Source organism: Camelus bactrianus, chromosome 22, assembly GCF_048773025.1.
Source record: "Camelus bactrianus isolate YW-2024 breed Bactrian camel chromosome 22, ASM4877302v1, whole genome shotgun sequence".
NCBI classification, from domain to species: Eukaryota; Metazoa; Chordata; class Mammalia; order Artiodactyla; family Camelidae; genus Camelus; species Camelus bactrianus.
Window position 1 is genome coordinate 21,327,653 of NC_133560.1, and position 17,540 is coordinate 21,345,192.

The following is a 17,540-nucleotide window of genomic DNA, read 5'->3' on the forward strand; positions in this document are numbered from 1 at the left end:
TCAACAGTGGAGACACCTGGCAGACACTTCAGCCAGGTGACTTCAACATCACAGTGATACGTTATATTGGTGGCATATGCCCTGGACACGGTGTGATGAGAAGGGGGCTTTGCCTCTGTGGTCCTCCCTAAACCCATCACCCCAGTTCAATCATGAGAAAAACACCAGACAAATCCTAGCTGAGGGCCATCCTTCAAAACACCTCAAAACTGTCAAGATCATCAAAACCAAGAAAGTCTCAGAAAGGATTCCAGCCCAGGGGAGCCTAAAGAGACATGACAACTTAATGTAACCTGGGGATCCCAGGACAGACATTAGGGAACATGAGGAGATCTGAATAATGCATGGACTCCAGTTAGCAATAATGTTCTCAGTCAGTACTGGTTCATTAATTTTAACACACGTCCCATACAGATGTAAAATGGTAAAAATAGGAGAAATGAGGTGTAGGGTATAGGCAACATTTTTGTACTATCTTTGCTATTTTTCTGCAAATCAAAAGCTATTCCAAAATAAAATGCTTCTTTAAAAAAAATAACAAATCTGGGGGGAGGTTATAGATCAACGGTAGAGTGTGTGCTTTAGCATGCACAAGGTCCAGAGTTCGATCCCCAGTCCCTCCATTAAAAATAAGTAATTAAATTAAAAAAAATAAACAAACATAATTACCTCCCCCCCAAAAATAAAAAAAAAACAAAAAAATTAAAAATAACAAAGCTAAAAGCTGAGGAATGGTAGCACAACTATTTCTATTTGGAATTTTAGAGAGAAAAAAATCACAAACTTTCTGTTTGCAGAGCTAGGACTAGAGTGAGACGAATAAGGTACTTGCTTTGGTTGCAAAATATGGGGCAAGGGGCACCTAACAGTTCTATTATTGTTATCTCCATCTTAGAGCTATGGAAACTGAGACGGAGAGGAAATCGCTTGCCCACAGTCTCACAGAGAGGCAGGGCTGCTCACACACAATATTAGCCTCTACCGGAAATTGTGGTCCCGAGCTGACTCTCAGGTTTGAAACTAGCACAGTGGGGCTCCCATAAGTCAGCTTTGCCAAGCGTTGTGCACCTGGAGTCCTGGCCTGGGAGGGAGGCCCCTGCTTATGGTGTTGCTGACAATTAGGTTCTTGTCTCATCCCTGGAAGAATTCGGAGACGACATGCGGAGGTTAAGAAAGCAAAGTGAGGATTTATTAAGGGATGGATAGTACACTCTCAAGGGAAGAGCGGGCAGGCTCGGGTGAGCAGCTGCACTGAGCTTCTTTGGCAAGTTGGTTACAGAGTGTAAAAATGAATGGGCGGAATATTCATTGGGGAGGGAAGGGTTTGGGATCGTATTCCCTGATTTCCATCCGAGCTCCACCTTCCCCAGGGGAGGAAGGATTTCTGTCCTTAGTATGGATCGGAAGTGTCATGGTGTCGGTGCATGACAGATACTTCTAATCTGCAAGGCTAATATTATTGTAATGAGGCATAATGAGCAAATGGTTACATTCAGACACAGGAGATTCCTGCTTTTTCCCAGCTTTATTTGCCTGCCTCTAGGACACTTGTCACCCCAAAATATGTGATCTCTTATCAGGTCGGAGGTTCCTGCTTTTTTCTCTCTGCCCAAGGACCCCCATTGTTCACAAGATGTATGGTTTCCTGCCATTTGGCCCGGGCCCCTTCTTTTTCTGGTCCTATCTAGCTATCTGCCTACTCTAACACTGCAAGGAGACAAGAACTTAATCTTCGGCAGGAGTGGGGCACACAAGCTCCCCCTGGGCCTCCTCCACAAGATTGTCTCTGATCCCATGTCATTTGGCTGCTGAGTGGCTTTAAGGGGTGTGGGGGGGGCTTCAAGGCCAGGGCTTCTGGCCTTGGCCCTGCCCACCATCTGACCCAGCTAACTGCAAACACTAGAAATGGCTGACCCAAGAGAATCTGGGTTGTGGTCAGGCTGCGACTAAAAGAAGCCACAGGAAAAAGCACACAGCTGCCTTCCAGAGGTCACAGCCGGCAGCTGGTAGACTGTAATCAGGCTGATTTCCAGCAGCAAGCTCCAGCTCCCTTGGTCACATGGAGGAAAGGTCAGTATGGCCTAAGTTTCCTCAAACCTCCCTCCACGGTCCAACCCCTTTTAGGGGCCTCTCCCCAGACAGCCCCCCCGAGCCCTGTGGGTTCAGCATGTCCCAAATGGACCTGATTGTCTTTCCTCAAAATGTGCTTCTCACTCTGTGGCCTTGTTTTCACATTATCCACCTCTCCTGCCCTGTGCCACAGGACCAGCCATACACCCATTGAGAGCCTGCTAGATGCCAAAGCACTTTACTCAGAACTCCTCATTGGCCCTCCTAATGAGGCTGCTCCTGTTATTGTCCCATTTTACAGATAAGGAAACTGAGGTTTAAAGGGTTTACATCACACCCTGGAGTGGCAGGGGCAGATTCTGGGAGGAGGAGGCTGTTTCTGGCTGGAGCCAGACCAGTACCTGGGCGACCTTGTTCGTTGGCTGGGGCGGCCTCTGGTGGCCAAATGGGGCAACTGCAGTCTTGGTCACAGGGCGTGGGGGTGTCCATCCAGATGGCCCCCCTCCTTCCGCCAGGCTATGATCCTGCCTCTGACACCCTCTGTGGCTCTCTGTGGTCCCCTTTGCTTGGTCAGGGATGCTAAGTGAACCCCTGCTAGGTCTAGGTCACCACGGAGACCCGTGAACTCAAAACCCAGCCTCTTTGGTCAGATCCAGACCTGGCCCCCTGTCCACCACTCACCTCTCAACCTCACTTTCCTCAGCTGGGGACTGGAACAAAAATGTCCTTCACCTCTTCAGGTCATGGGACAGATGGAGACAAAGCTGGCATACACTAGGCGCTCAGTAACTGCAGTTGTCACTCTCAGAAACACATAGGAGAGGGTGTATAGCTCAGTGGTAGAGAGCCTGGGTTCAATCCCCAGTATCTCCGTTAAAATAAATAAATAAATAAACCTAATTACCCCCTCCCCCCGCAAAGAAAGAAACTTTTAAGAGAAAGGCAGGGACTTGAGATGGGGTGTCGCAGGCAGTCCTAGCTGCCCCTCCAAAGGATCTCACTGGCCAGCATCCAGCCCAGAAATCCCCAAGGCTATAATTTGGCAGAAACAACTCACCCTTTTTCTTGGGAAAATGAAAAGGAAACCGAAACCTAAAGCCTGGGCTGTCCTCTGCCTGCAGATTTCGTGTTCAACACCTCCAAGTCAGAGGACCCTCCCAGAACTCATCATTGGTCAGCACAGCTCCTATGCTTATAAGGGGGCAGCCCCAGTCCACAGAAGGTTCCAGCGCCCTTCTCTAACTCCCATCCAAACTCCCTACTGGCAGATCTGGTTGGCACCCACTTTTTATCACTACAGCCCTATGCCCATGCTCGACTGCTGTAGGAAGTTGATGCAGCGGGGCCGCAAGCTGCCGGGATGGCTGTGGTTTCTGCTGTTTCTGATGGTGTTGGTGGTGGTGGCTCTGCTTGTGCCCCTGATCATCTTCACTATCAGGGCCAACAGCAAGAGCTGCAAGGATGGCCTCCAAGCAGAGCAGAAGTGTCAGAACTCCACCAACCTCCTGCAGCGGCAGCTAACCCAGACCGAGGAAGTCTTACAGGAGACCAAAGCCCAGGCCACCATCTGCATCCAATCTGTGGTAAGCCACTGCACCCACTAGAGCGCCCTGTGCTCGGGGCGCTCTCACAGGGCCTACGTGGAGATCCATCAAGATAGACTTTGAAACTGCCCCTGGATATCCACACCACAGTTTGGGAACCTCTAAATTCTTCAGGGTGCTGGTGTCAGGGGGCCTTAAAAGTCTCCAGAGCACCCCAATCGGGGATTTCAGCAACCCTGCTAGGATGTGGGGGGACTCTCCAATTTCCAGGGCACTGATTTGGGGGAGCTAGAAACTGCCCTCAGGCCCCAGTGTTGGGGAGAGGAAGCCCCCTCAAGGGATTGGGATGGGGACTTCACCAGGTCCCAGAGAAAGAAAGGGCTCTTGATACTTCCACTGCGTCTAGACAGATTTTGAAACCTTCACTTGTGTCCTGGTACAGGGGACCTTGACACTCCCATTGGACATGTAACTTTGGCTCCAAAGTCCCCCTGGGTTCTGGTTTGGGGAGAACCTCTCAAGCTCCCTGGGCAATAGCCCAGGGGATCTGGAAATTTCTCCTAGAGTTTAGGCATGGGGAGCCTCCAAAGTCTCTTGTGGGGGGTCTCAAAACTCCCATTTTGAGGATCACAGTCTTATGGGTGGCCCTGGGAAGATGGGAATTTGTGGCCATTCTTCAAGGTGGGAGATTGAGGTGCAGGGAGGGTTGGAGAGGAAACTGAAGAAGGGGTTGGACCTGAGCTCCTCTGACCCCAGGACCTAGGGAGGGATCCAGGACCCAGGGACAGAAGCCCGGTTCCTTACCCCCCCCCCTCTATCCCAGGAGACCCTGAGGGATTCCCTGGAGAAGGAGAAGGCTCTGGGTCGGGAGCAGCTGGCACGTGCAGAGGAGCTTCAGGGTGAGCAAAGCACAAGTCCAGGGTCCCACGGAGGGGGCTCAGAGGGGTGGGCCAGGTATTGAAAAGGACTGGGGAGGGAAGGTCCCAGGGTTGGGGTCAGGAGAGAGGTCCCGGGCCAGAATCCAGTTGGAGGGGTGGGGAAGGGAGTGGGCCAGCTTTCCAAGCTGGGGCTGGAGGAGGGCAGGGTTGGAGGGGGTGGGGTCAGGCAAGGGGTGTGGCCACCGTGTTGACAGGGCCCCTGATTCTGTCTCCCCGCCTCTCTCCACCAGATGAGGTCCTGACATTGAAACAGAAGCTGAACACTTTGGAGGAGGCAGAGCGACAAAGGTCCGAGATGACGCCCCTCAGGCCACGCCCCTTTCACCCCACCCCCAAGACTCTGGACCCCTTTGGATCGGAGAAACTCATCGTTGCTCAGGGAGCAAAGTTTAAAAGCCCCAGCCTTGTCCCTTGTGTCACACAGCCATGGGTTGGCCAGTGCCCACTCTCCTCCCCAGTGACTTGGTGGTGGGTGGAGGAGTGGAGATTCTTAGGGGAGAAGCCTAGAGCTGCTGGAGCCATCCAGCAGCTGCCAGAGTTGTCCCTTTCTCTACTCCAGAAAAAGAAGTGAGGCCTCAGCAGCTAACAGCTCTTCCAGCTGCTGGAGCATCCTGGGCTTCCTGATCACTCTGAACATGTTGATCCTATGCCTCTAGTCTTGGCAGGGCTGAGGTCCCAGGAAGCCGGCCGGTAAGGAGGGGAGTAGCCAGGGGGAGAAGCTGAGAAGGGCCGGGAGTCAGGGATGGGTCAGGGCCTGGGGAGGTGACCTGTCTGCGGAGGTAGAGGGCTGGGCACAGAGGAGAAGGATCTTGGAGCGGGACAGAGAGCTCCCTGAGGAGGGAAGGGGCCCTGGAGCCGGGCGGGGCTTCAGAGGGGGCGGAGCCCATGTTCTGTCCACCTCTGAGTCCCTATTTTGATGTCTTTTAGGCCACAACCTGGACTGGTCCGGTTCCCACTCAGCTTTCTCAGGGGACCACATGGCAACATGGTTGGGGGGGTGGGGAATGGGGTGGCAGCAGGGGGTCCATGGGGCAGCTCCCGAGGGATGCCTTGGGAATGGAGAAGTAGTGGAGTGGGCCCAAGGCTGCCCTAGAGCTGGGGAGGGCATGCAGAGTGCTTCTTGCTGTTACGGTTTCTAGAAGGTCACTTCCTTCTGGGGTCTTTGGGCCCCATTGAGGGGGGAAAAAACCTTACTCTAAAGTTTTTGGAGTATTATTGTGCCACCCCAAGCATCTAGGACCTGCCCTGTGGGCAAGGGTGGACACCTATTGACATCTACACCCAGCCTTCCCTGTTCTAGAATGTCCCCAGGAATCCCTGGGGTTCCAGCCAGCACCACTCCAGGGCCTCCCCAACCCTTTCCTCTGCTGGGATTATCTTAAAGGACTCTACACCCAGGTCAGTGCTCCCTGCCTGAAGGAGAAATAACAAAATGGCCACACTTAGGCTAATTCCTGGCCCTATTCTTGCCGTTTGATTTAAAATGGTCAGCAAATCTGATTGACCGGACACTGGCCCCAGCCCCAGGCCCATTGTTAGAGTTAGAGTTAGAGTTATTAACCTCCTTGTTTATTTTACCTTACTCTGGCAATTGAAGTTTACAATCATGTTTGGAATTTGAGTCATTCCCCCAGGAAGGGAGTCATGGGACAATAATCCTAGGAAAATGACCAGACCCCTAGAAGTTCCTCCTGGTGCCTGATGAATCTGATCAGATAAAGAAGGTCATGGGCAGACACACCAAGATTCAGACTATGGAATCCTCTGCTTCCAGGAGGAAGATTTAACAGAGACTTTTGTTAATTAATGTCCCCTTTTACACCCCAATTTGTTCACTGTATAATCACTAAGCCCCAGCCCTAAAACGGGCTCACAGTTTTGAAGGCACTAGCCTGCTGTGAGGCCCCTTTGCCTGGCAAAGCAATAAAAATACCTCTTTTCTTCTAAACCCTAAGATCTGGTCTCTGAGTTATTTGGCTCGTCAGGGACGGAGCTGATCTTTCAGCAACATGCCTGCAGAGTGGTCTACTCCCATCTCCTCACCGGATCTTCTCCTAATAACAGTGGTTCCAGGAGGAAACTGAGGCTGTGAAAGAGACACTTTGTCCTGGTTCCCAATCCCTTCCCACAGAAAGTGCAGGGCTCGGATTCAAATCTGGATCTGCAGACACATACAGACCAGGCCTGTGTCACAATGCCCCCCTCTTCTACATCCCCCAAACCCTTATTCATCCTGCAGTACCAAGCTCTGGGAGCCCCTCCTCCAGAGAGCCTCTCTGCTTCTCAGAATTGAGGGCTACGGTCTGACAGACCCTTTAACCCACTTTCTTGCATCCTCCCATGCCCCACAGTTCCCTCCTCTTCCTTCCTCTAAGTTCTCCTGGAATCCCAACTATTGTCCAGGCAGCTTCCTGTATGTGGCACTGGGGGTGGATGCTTGCATCTACCCAGAATTCCCAGAATTCTGCACTGCCCTCAGGTCCCCTGGTCCCCACTCAGATGGTTGGTAGATTCCCCCTCTATGGCTTCTGCTGTCCTCCTAGGGACCCCCAAACACCATCCCTGCCACAGGCCCTCTGACCCCCTTGTCCCCTAACTTCCCCTTGCTCCAATCCCCCTCCCCCTGCCCCAATCATTTCTCTGGAACTTTGTCAAGTTCCTTCCTGCCCCACAGCCTTGACTAGTGAGCAGCTCCTGCTGCTAGGGACACCCACTCTTCACTCTGAAGTTCGAGGGCAAGGTTTCTCAGCCTCAGCATCCTTGACATTTGGGGTCGGATCGTTCTCTGCGTTGGGGGGCCGTCCTGTGCACTGTAGGATGTTAGCAGCATCCCTGGCCCCCACCCTCTAGATGCCCGTAACACCTTACCCCCAGGATGTGGCAACAACAACAAAAAATGCCTCCAGACATTATCAAGTTCTCCTTTTCCCTGGGGAGGTGGGAGCAGAATCAATTCCAGTGAAAACGTCAGCTATAGAGGGCAAGTCTTGGGTCCCCCTCACTTCTGTCGGAGCCCTCACAGAATCCCTTTACAATGACTGAGTCACTTCACATTCCCTTCAATAGCCCCACCTAACAAATGAGGAAACTGAGGTCCAGAGAAGTGATTGGACTTGTTCAGGGTTTCTCAGCTGCTCAGACTATGGAATCCTCTGCTTCCAGCAGGTTCTCTCAATTGCCAGTAAGCAAGCCATTCTCACATGACCTCAGTCCATTCCCACCCACACCCAACATCCTCCACCCCAACTCCCAACTTGGGCTACTGGAATGTCCCCAAACAGCACTGCCCCACCACATCTGAGCTGTGTCTCGCTGATGGAGGGAGACAGGTTTGCCAAAGATCATGGGTTCAACCTGCTCAGTTTCTCCCTCCAAACCCCCACACAAGGGCCGGGGTATAAACTTCTCTCTTTCCAAAAAGTGCCCCTCTTCCCTGGCTGGCTGTGACCCAGCCAGGGGTTGAGAAGTCAGGACTAAGGGGTGCTACAGGTCTGGGGGGTAGGGGGTGGTCCAGCTCCAATGGGAATCTGGCAGGGACCAGCAGCTGCTGTGTGTCCCTGGCCTGAGACTTGGCCTCTCTGGGCAGTTTCTTTATGTGACGTGGGAGGCAGGGAGGGACACAGATTCTAGTTCACATTTATTACATAACTGCTGTGCTCCAGGTCCATGCCATGGCAGAGGGAAGGAGGCTTTGCGGGCTTTGCCTTTTAGGGGCTCACCCAGTCTGATGGGGGAGGCAGCCAGGAACCAAACACATAAGACATAAAACTACAGCAGAGCTGAGGAAACTGATCTAAAGCAGCCTGACTTAATGGGGAAGGGGGAGGGTTCTGGAGGAGGAGGTACTCTGGTAGACAGGGGAGAGCTGGTAAGGAAGAGTTAGCTGGGCAAAGAGAGAGGATAGGGCCCTCAGGCAGAGGGAACAACCAATGCAAAGGCCCTGGGGTGGGAATGCACTTGCCTGAAGACTGTTGAAGGCTGGAGGGAGTCGGCAGGAGGAAATGACATCAAATACTTGCTAGGGGCCTTGCAGGGGAAGGAGGAAGAGAAGGGGGAAGGATTAAGATATGGGGAAGGGTAGAGGGAAAATGGGAAGATGGTGGGGAGACAAGGGGGAAAGTAGGGTGAGCGAAGAGGAGGAGGAAGGGAGATGGCAATGGAGGAGGGCCAGGAGGAGAAGGGGGATGAGGGCCCAAGGGGAAGAGGAGGATTTGATTTGCCACAGGGAAGGGAAGCTAGGGGAAGGGGATAAGTTGGCCTAGATTCATGTTGTAAGTTTGCCCCCTGGTGGCCTAGTGGAGAACAGTCAGGGAGATGGGGACTGTCCATCCTTGCATCTACCCTCTGGCCCTCACAGCAGGTCACAAAAAGTGTGGCAGCTGGAGCCAGGCTGACTTCAGTTGCTCATGTAGCCTCGGTTTCTTCATGAACAGAGTGGGGACAATATACACCTAGACCTTCGCAGAGCATCCTCCTGTGGAAGTGAGTGCTATGTGCAGATGTGCTCATGTGATTCCCAATAAACCCAGTAGGGCAGGAGCTGCTGTCGTCTTAACTTCACAGAGAGGGAAACTGAGTCTCAGAGGACAGCACATGGGATGCAGAAGCGAGACTGGAACCCAGGACCCCCAAGTCCCGTCCTGGGCTCGAGTAGCCTGGACTTGCCCCTGGCGCAGGTCCAGCCCCTCCCAACAAACTAGAAGCCACCGCCGGGCGGGGCGGAACCGTGGGTGTCCCTGGCTCCCCAAGGTGCCAATTAAATGCTCGTGGCCGTCTGGGGTTAGAGCTGTGGACGGCGGCATGGCCGAGCAGGGGCCGGAGCCGGGACGCGCATGGCGGGTGTTCGCCCTCTGCGGGGCTGCTGTATTTCTGGCAGCGGTGGCCGCCGGAGCAGCCCTCCTGGCCTGGAATCTGGCCGCCTCGGCCTCCCGGAAGCCTCTCTGCCCAGAACCAGGGACTAACACCACGGTGCCGCCTGGGGACCCGGCGCCCGAAGTCGAGGAGCTGCGGCGGCGGCTGGCAGAGGCGGCCCAGCGCGAGGAGGCCCTGACCAGGCAGCTGAACCAGGCCGAGAGTGTCCGTGGGCAGCTGGAGGAGGCCCTAAGGGCCTGTGAGGGCCGCCAGGTACGTGGGTAGGGTGGGGTGCTGGGAAATTCAGGCTTTGGGGGAAAAGGGCTTACATACATCCCCAGGGTCCCTCCCCTGGGCCTTGGTTTCCTCAGTTCTTCAACTGAGGGAGGCAAATGAGAATAGCACGGTAATTCCTTCCAACTCCTACATTGCCAGTTCATCCTTGAGTCTACCTTCTGACCAAGAAGGCTCCACTCTTCTCTGCTATTTGCCAGGTCAATGGTCGGTAGCTAGGGAAGCCCCAGACCCCTGAGCCCACCTGGGGAGGCCCTGTGCTAACCCTCCCACCAGACACCCACTCAACACTCCTCCCCAACCCTCCACTCCCCCAGCCCCGCCAGTGTCCAGCAGCCCTATTTCAAGATAGGGACATTCAAGTCACCTGTAATTAAGAGGCTAAAGTTGGCCTCTTGGGGGAGGTACCAGCCAGGTCCTCCCTTTTCCTCTTGCCACCTCCTTCAGACTCTTTCTTAACCCTTCCCAGCCCTGGGCCTCACAGAAAAACCATCCTCAAAGTCCCAACCATTCACATTTATTGAGTAACTACTGCATACCTCTGCGTACCCCGCCCAGTAGTGGCTGGGCAGTGTGTGAATTTTAGAAACTGAAACTTGCCTCTCCTGCCTGCCTAAGTGAAGGACTTGGGGCAGCCAAGTTAAAGGCAATCTGCCCTGGGTTCAAATTCTGGCTCTGCCCCTCTATTGAAGATTCTCTGAGGAAGTCAGGCCAGTTGCTTTGCAGAATGTCTCACAGAAGTGACTAAGGATACCCCAGAAACCCAACATTGTTAAACACCAAATTGGTTTGTGTTCGTTTAAAATCCATCGGCAAGTCTACAGCTAGGATTGGAACCAGTGTCTGTCGGCAGAGCTAAACCTTTTCTACACCCCGTTGATCTGGAGTGGGGATTGGTGGACCTGGGCAGAGATCTCCTTCCAGTCAGGCACCAGTCACCACTTCGTACCCCAGACTTCAGAGACCACTTCCGTGTTTTACAATTACAGGACGCTCAAGGACATTGCAAATAAAGCTTAAGGAACATTAGTGTCGTCTCAGTCTCCCCTAGAAAGGGCGGGGCCAATTCACTCCTTCTCCCATTCCCCCTACCCGCCTCATTTCCTCTCCACTCTGCAGAGTCGGCTTCAGACCCAACTGATGACACTGAAGACTGAGATGGACGAGGCCAAGGCACAGGGGACCCAGATGGGGGCTGAGAACGGGGCGCTGACAGGTGTGTTGGGGTGCAAAGGAATGGGCAGGGTTAGAGGTGAGAGGAGCCTAGAAGGTTCCTACCTATGCAAATGACTTGCACAGGTGCAATCGCACAGGTGCAAACGTAAAGCAAATGAACACGGAAACTTGTGAAAGAAATGCACATAATATGCAAAGGTTCTGCAAATGTCACAAAACAATGCAAATGCAACAAAATACGCACACGCCATGTAAGGACTCCCCAAAGCAATGTAAACCTATGAAAAGCTATGCAAATGGCACGTGAAGGTCATGCAAACAGCACACAAGCTTAAATCAAATAAAACAAATTACGCAAATAGTTGGCAGACTATAAACTCGGAGCGGGTGTGCGCGGGGCGAGAGCCTGGTCTCCAACCTCACCGGGTTCCCTGCTCCCGCAGAAGCCCTGGCGCGCTGGGAGGCGGCGGCCACCGAGTCTGCGCATCGGCTGGACGAGGCACAGCGGCGCGCGCGCGCGGCCGTGGCCGAGGGTGAAGCCTGCGCAGCCCGGGAGGCGGCGCTGCGCGAACGCGTGTGAGTGAGGCCGGGGCCGGAAGGGGTGGGGGACTGGGCCGTGTGGGCGGGGCCTTAGGAGGGGCGAAGTTAAGGTGCTGGAGTAGAACCTGGGGGTGGTGACGCAAGGTGGGCTCTTTGGGGGCGGGAAGCCCTGGTTGAGGAGGGCACTCTGGAGGCTTGGTTTCCTGGAGTTGGGGGCATCGTGGGGGCTCCGGGGAGGGCGAGGAGTGAAGTGAGGGTGCAAGAAAAGCGAATATCGAGGGAGGGGCTTGGGGCCTGGAGGCGAGCTTCTGGGAAAAAGTTTGGGAGTCCCTGGAGAGGGGTCCTGGAAATGGCCAGGGGTGGAGCATGGGATCTCTGAGGAGTGGGGTTCCCAGGAAGGAAGAAAGAATGCTGGAGAGTCTCCAGGTGCTGACAGGTCCCTTCCCCCTTCCCGGCAGTAACGCCCTGGAAGCCCAGATGGGCCCCCAGCGCAGACTGCCACACCCACGGACCCGCTCGGGGTCCCGACCCCGGCCAAGCCCCCGCTCGCGCTCTCGCCCGGGAACATCGGGAAGCTGCCGGCGACCAGCGCGGCGCGCACGAGGGTGAGTCAGCCCCCAGCAAGACTGGGGCTCCAGGCCAGGAGGACGGACACTGGGGGCCCCGCAGGGACACATATAGAGGTGCCCACGCTGGATGAGATACCCAGTCTACACCCAGCAGCGCTCAGCTTTTGACCCAGCTGCCGCCCTGAACGGAAAGTGTTCAGAAAGAAGACCCGACCCTCTCTCCCTGACCATCTAGTGCTTGTTCTACAGACGGAAAAACTGAGGTCCATTTGGTCACAAGGTGAGACAGTGCAGAGCCAGGGCCTAAGTCCCCTCTAAGGAAAGTTTTGTCCACATCCCACAGATATAAGGACTTAGGGTCCACCCTGGCCCAGGAGTAGGCTGAAAGAATCACTTCTCTCTGGTCCTCAGTTTACCTTGTCTGTAATTGTCGGAATCATGAGAGCCAGCAGATCCTGGACACCAAAAGCTGAGAAAGATGGCACAATAGGAAAACTATAGACCCCTCTCCCTTTGAGGAGGGTACAATTCCAAATGGAATTTTAGCAGAGAATCATGTAACACATTTTTAAAATACACCTTAACATAAAGACATGTGCCTGAGATGCAGAGATGGTTCAGTATTTGGAAGTCTGTTCAGAAAGTTCACCATACTGATGGATCAAATGAGAAAAATTCTGAAGAATTTATCATAATAGCAACAATTTCATGTGAAATTATACAGTATTTGTCTTTCTCTGACTTAGTTAACATAATACCCTTCAGAAGCAACCATGTTGTTGAGAATGGCAAGACTTTTTTGTGACTTAGTAATATTCCGTTGTATATGTATGCTACATCTTTATCCACTTGCTGGACACTTAGGTTCTAATCTCTCAACCTTAATCTGATTTTGCCAACTGTTCTGATAATGTCCTTTTTAACAAAGAAGTTATAACAAGGAGTCCTGGTTTACACATTGTATTAATCTGGAATATTCCTCAGTCTGTCTTTGCCTTTCATGATGTTGGCGTTTAAAAGCCCAGGCTGGTTATTTTGCCGTGTCTGAGTTTGGGTTTTTGTGATGATTCAACCTAATGATATTATCTGCTGTTGGTATGACTATATATAGAAAACCCAAGAGAATTAGTGGAAACTCTCCTATATCTTAACAACTCTGTAGAAAATCTTTTGGAAGAAAAGAAAGATCCATTTCAGATAGTTTTTTTAATATCCAGGAATAAACTACTTTCCTTAGTATGTAAGGATCTCTTCTAAATTAATTTCTCAAAAAATAACTCAGTAGAAAATAGGCAAAGAACATCGGCAGCCAGTTCAAAGAGACACACAAAAATGTGCCTAGTCTCGTTCCTCAAGAAGCAATGCGGACTGAAACTATATGGTACCACTTCCTACCCATTCACAGGGCAAAGATGAAAATAAAAACCAATTAAAAGTTTGTGAATACACTGTGTTGGCACTGCTGTGGGGAAGCAAGCAATCCCACACCGTGCTGGTGGGACTGCTCATGGGTACAACCACTTAGGAGGGCAATTTTCTAGAATGTCTCAAATTAAAAGTGCATCTACTGTTTGCCCTATCAATTCCTCTTCAAGAATTTTTCTACAGTCATATTTAAATGCATACAAAATGATGGACTAAATGCAACGGCGAATCCTGGGTTGGATCCTGGAACAGAAAAACACTTCGTGAGGAAATTAAATAAAGTCTAGAGTTTAGTCCATAGTAATATACTAAGATTAATTTCTTAGTTTTGACAAATGAACCATGCTATACAAGATGTTAACAATGAAAGTAACTGGGTGAGAGGTATTCAGAGGCTCTCTGTATTATCTCTGCAAATTTTCTGTAAATCTAAACTTATTCCAAAATAAAAAGTTTACTTTAAAAAAGGAGACAGGATTAGGGGAGAGAATGAGGGAATTCTTGGTAATTGCAAAAAAAAATGGGGCACAATCTCAATTTCCACCAGTTGGGAACTATTTAAATGAGTGTCTGTCCATCCACACCATGGAATATTATACACCTGTTAAAAAGACCAAGACAGATCTTCTCTGAGACTCATTAATGTAAAAAGCAGGAGAGCAATAATTTGTGTACATCTTTTAAAATCTGGCACTGGGGAAAACTTTTATCCAAGTATCTCTGAAAGAAACTGGACGCAGCTGTGGCCTCTGGAAAAGGAATCAGAGATCTGGGGATTGGCAGGGGAGGGAGTCTTATGTTTCTCTGTATACCTTTTTGTAAAGCTTGCATTTTAAAAATCATGTGCATGTATTACCTCTAAAATAATTAAAATTTGTTTTGAAAAAATTCTGAAGAGGCTGGTGTAAAGAGGGAAAGAGGAGCCCTTTGAAACTGTGATCCTGCCTCAGCCAGTCCTGCTTATTATCCCCCCACCCACCTTGGAGGTGGCTTGGAGGTGTCTGGTCAGGGCCTTTATTGGGAGAGGGTCCACCTGGAAGGAGAACTGGAGGACTTCCCCCGAACCAACGACGGAGGCAGTGAGGCTGAAGGGAGGGAAGAGTCCAGCCTCTAGTTCCACTGCCGGCCACCAGGGGTCGCCCCAGTCTGCAGACCCGGTTGCTAGGGGCTGAAGGCCCAGAGCTTCAGAGGATGGGAGAATGGGTCTGAGACTTACCCTCCCCCACCACCAACACCCTCACCCCCACCCTCGCGCCCCAACTCCGGCGTAAATCCGGAAGTGAGCAGGAAACGGCTTCTCCTTCTGGAGTCAGCTAGAGCTGGAGATTGGTCTCGCCTTGTCTGGTGCCCCAGGGACTTGAGACATCTCACTGTGCAGTTGTGGGATTTAGGGCTGAACAACGTAAAAGACTATGGGGAGGGTAGAGCTCAGTGGTAGAGTGCTTATCCTGTATGAGTTCGTGGGTTCAATCCTCAGTCCCTCTGTTAAAAATAAATAAACCTCACCTATTTTTTTAAAAGATAAAGAAACCTAATCCCCCCCAGAAAAAAAAAAAAACAACCGGAAAAAAAAAAAAAAAAAGAAAGAAAGAAAACAGAGGGAGAGAGTATACACATAAAGGGCTGGGCTCAGGGCTGCAAATGGGACCTAAAATATCATTATTATTCACTTACTCTGCTGGCTTCACCTTAGACATACCTGCCAGGTTCCTGAAAATCAGCCCTGGGGGAAATGGGGAGCCATGGCAGGTGTGTGAGCAGGAAGAGTACGATCAGATCTGGTATCAGGCAAAGAGAGGGAAGGGTGTGGGGGTGACTGAATCCTGAGGGGAGGTTGTATGGCAGGGAATGGGTGAGAATTTGGAGCAATTTCAGGAGAACAGCTCTCAGTCCCTGGCTGAGACTGAGAATCCCCTAGCTGCCCAGCCTCTCAGACTGCACCTCCCTCCCACCCCACAGGGCCAGCCCCTGGCCTGCCCTTGCTTTATTCTGCCTCCCTGTCTCCACCTGTCTCATTACCACTCAAAGCCTCTGTCTCTGCGCCTTTACCTCTGTGCCTCCACCTTGTCCCCAGCACACTCTCCCAGGTCCCTCCCCTGGCCTCCCCATTCATGGTCACCCTGGAGTCCCTCTGGGGCTGTAGAAACAGGAGTGGGGGAGGGGTGGAAACAGGAATTGTGGCACAAGCTGGGTGGAGGGCATTGGGGACAGCCACAATCTGACCTTGTTGGTCCCCAGTCCCAAGTAAGAAAGTGGGTCACCTTTTTTCAGCCAGGAACACGAACCCCCAGGGAGGACAGGCTCTTCCCCTCCAAAGGGCTCTCTCTGTCTCTTCTGTCAACTCCAAAAGCAGAAAACTTAATTTCCTTTGCATTTAACCAAAAACCGAACACATTGGCATAAAGGTGGAGGGTTTTCTGAACTTTGCTGAAATTTTTCTTTGCCAGAAATATCACTTCCTCAAAAATCTTCCTGAAGTTCCGTGAGAGTTTTAAAAACCCTGTGTCTCCTTGAGAACTTCAGTGTCAGCTTTCAGAATGACACCAAGTATACTTCCCCATGGCAGTTTTCCTTTTTATGCCCAAACGATCAAATGAAACCAACGTGATTGTTTTTAATTTTTAAAAAAAAGTTTAAAATTGAAGCCAGATTTTATGATAACCCTCCAAGGGAATACAGAAAGATTCATCCACAGAATTTCCTGTGACTATGACAAATTGTTTTCAGGAAAAAACCAAATGCTCACATCATTTGATGCATTTGACCTCATGTGAATCTGAGGACCAGTTGCTCACCTCCTCCCTCTGGAATTTTTTGGCCAGGGATGCAGGCAGAACGTATTCAGAAAGTCTGTTTTCAGAAATTTTAGACACTACTGGCAGGGGTGTTAATGGAAACAACCTCTTTGGAGGACAAATTGGTGACAGCTGCCCAAATATAAAATGTTACTGCTTTAGGACCCAGCAATTTCATTTGTGGAGATTTGATATCAAGTCTTATTTTGTTCACTGAAACAACAAATTTAGAAACGGTTTGAATGCCCATTGATAATGTATGTGGTGAAAAACCTAAACAACAGTCAAAAAGAATCAACAAATCTCAGCGTCATAATGTAGAGCAAAAGAGGAAGTTCCGTCATTATCATTATCTTTTCCATTAAAAAAAAATCTAGCTTTTAAAACAAGTTATTGGAAAAAGAAACATCACAAATCAAAGTTGTGAGATCAAATTGCCAAATAGAAAGGGAATGTTATTTTTGAGCTTGATATAAAAGACATTAGTGTGTATATTTAAAACTCTTGTTCTTATACTATGACAATTGCTCAAAACTGTAGCACATCCACATCATCAGGTTTAGAGTGGCTTTTTTGGTTTCTGGGAGTTTATGGTTGCCTTTCTTTTCCCTGGACAACAGACATTATGTTCATACATACGCATATGCCACACCTTCAATATATCATGAAGGATCTTAAGTCCACACCAAGACTGTCACACCTCTTGGCATTGATCCAGGCACTGCCCCCTAGCCTGAGCTCCTCAACTGGACCCCTGTCACCCAGGCTCTTCCCCTATCATACCCCCTTTCCCCTGGTGAGCCCACGGGCCCAAGGCAACAGCACCTGGGCAGTGCCCCTCCCCTGTGTCTCAGTTCTTCAGCCCAACTTCAGAAGCTGGGCATGATCCAGCCCCTCCCACCTTAAAAAAATACCACCATTTATTAAGGCTGAGTGTGTGCCAGGCACTGTGACAAATGTTTCACAACTGGCTATGTTGCCTCCACTTTAGACAGAAAAAAATCTGGGGCTCAAGGAGAAGTCACTTGTCCCAGGTTACACAGCAGTTAGTGACACAGCCAGACGTTCACTCCAGAGGCCCTAAATTGAAACCATATATCCACTCTGCCCACATGGCCCCCCGCTGTTGAAGATGGAAGATGCCCTCCCTGCTCAGGGGACTCTGGGGGGGGGGCCTGACCAACCTAGAGAAATAGCTGGTTGGGCACTACTTGCAGCCCCCAGCCCTCCTCCCTCCCAGTAGTGGCTGGGAAGGGTCCGGAATCAGGAATTACTGGGTAGCAGCAAAGGCCAAAGGTCAGACAGGGGTTTCCTGCCCACCCCTGGGAACTTCCTCCT

The 17,540-nt window shown here is 51.1% G+C and overlaps 2 protein-coding genes across 2 annotated transcripts; both read left to right on the top strand.

Moving 5' to 3' along the window:
* Window positions 1–3,128: 3,128 nt before the first annotated feature.
* Window positions 3,129–6,506, top strand: BST2 (bone marrow stromal cell antigen 2). The gene is made up of 5 exons (XM_045508184.1): window positions 3,129–3,653; window positions 4,438–4,513; window positions 4,783–4,840; window positions 5,112–5,242; window positions 5,480–6,506. Exons 1-4 carry the CDS (start codon window positions 3,144–3,146, stop codon window positions 5,206–5,208), a joined length of 741 nt encoding a protein of 246 aa, XP_045364140.1. The 5' UTR covers window positions 3,129–3,143; the 3' UTR covers window positions 5,209–5,242; window positions 5,480–6,506.
* A 116-nt stretch (window positions 6,507–6,622) lies between these two features.
* Window positions 6,623–17,274, top strand: CCDC194 (coiled-coil domain containing 194). The gene is made up of 4 exons (XM_045508183.2): window positions 6,623–9,676; window positions 10,817–10,913; window positions 11,317–11,449; window positions 11,872–17,274. The coding sequence occupies exons 1-4, from the start codon at window positions 9,044–9,046 to the stop codon at window positions 12,020–12,022; spliced, it is 1,014 nt and encodes a 337-aa protein (XP_045364139.2). The 5' UTR covers window positions 6,623–9,043; the 3' UTR covers window positions 12,023–17,274.
* The last annotated feature ends 266 nt before the right edge of the window (window positions 17,275–17,540 follow it).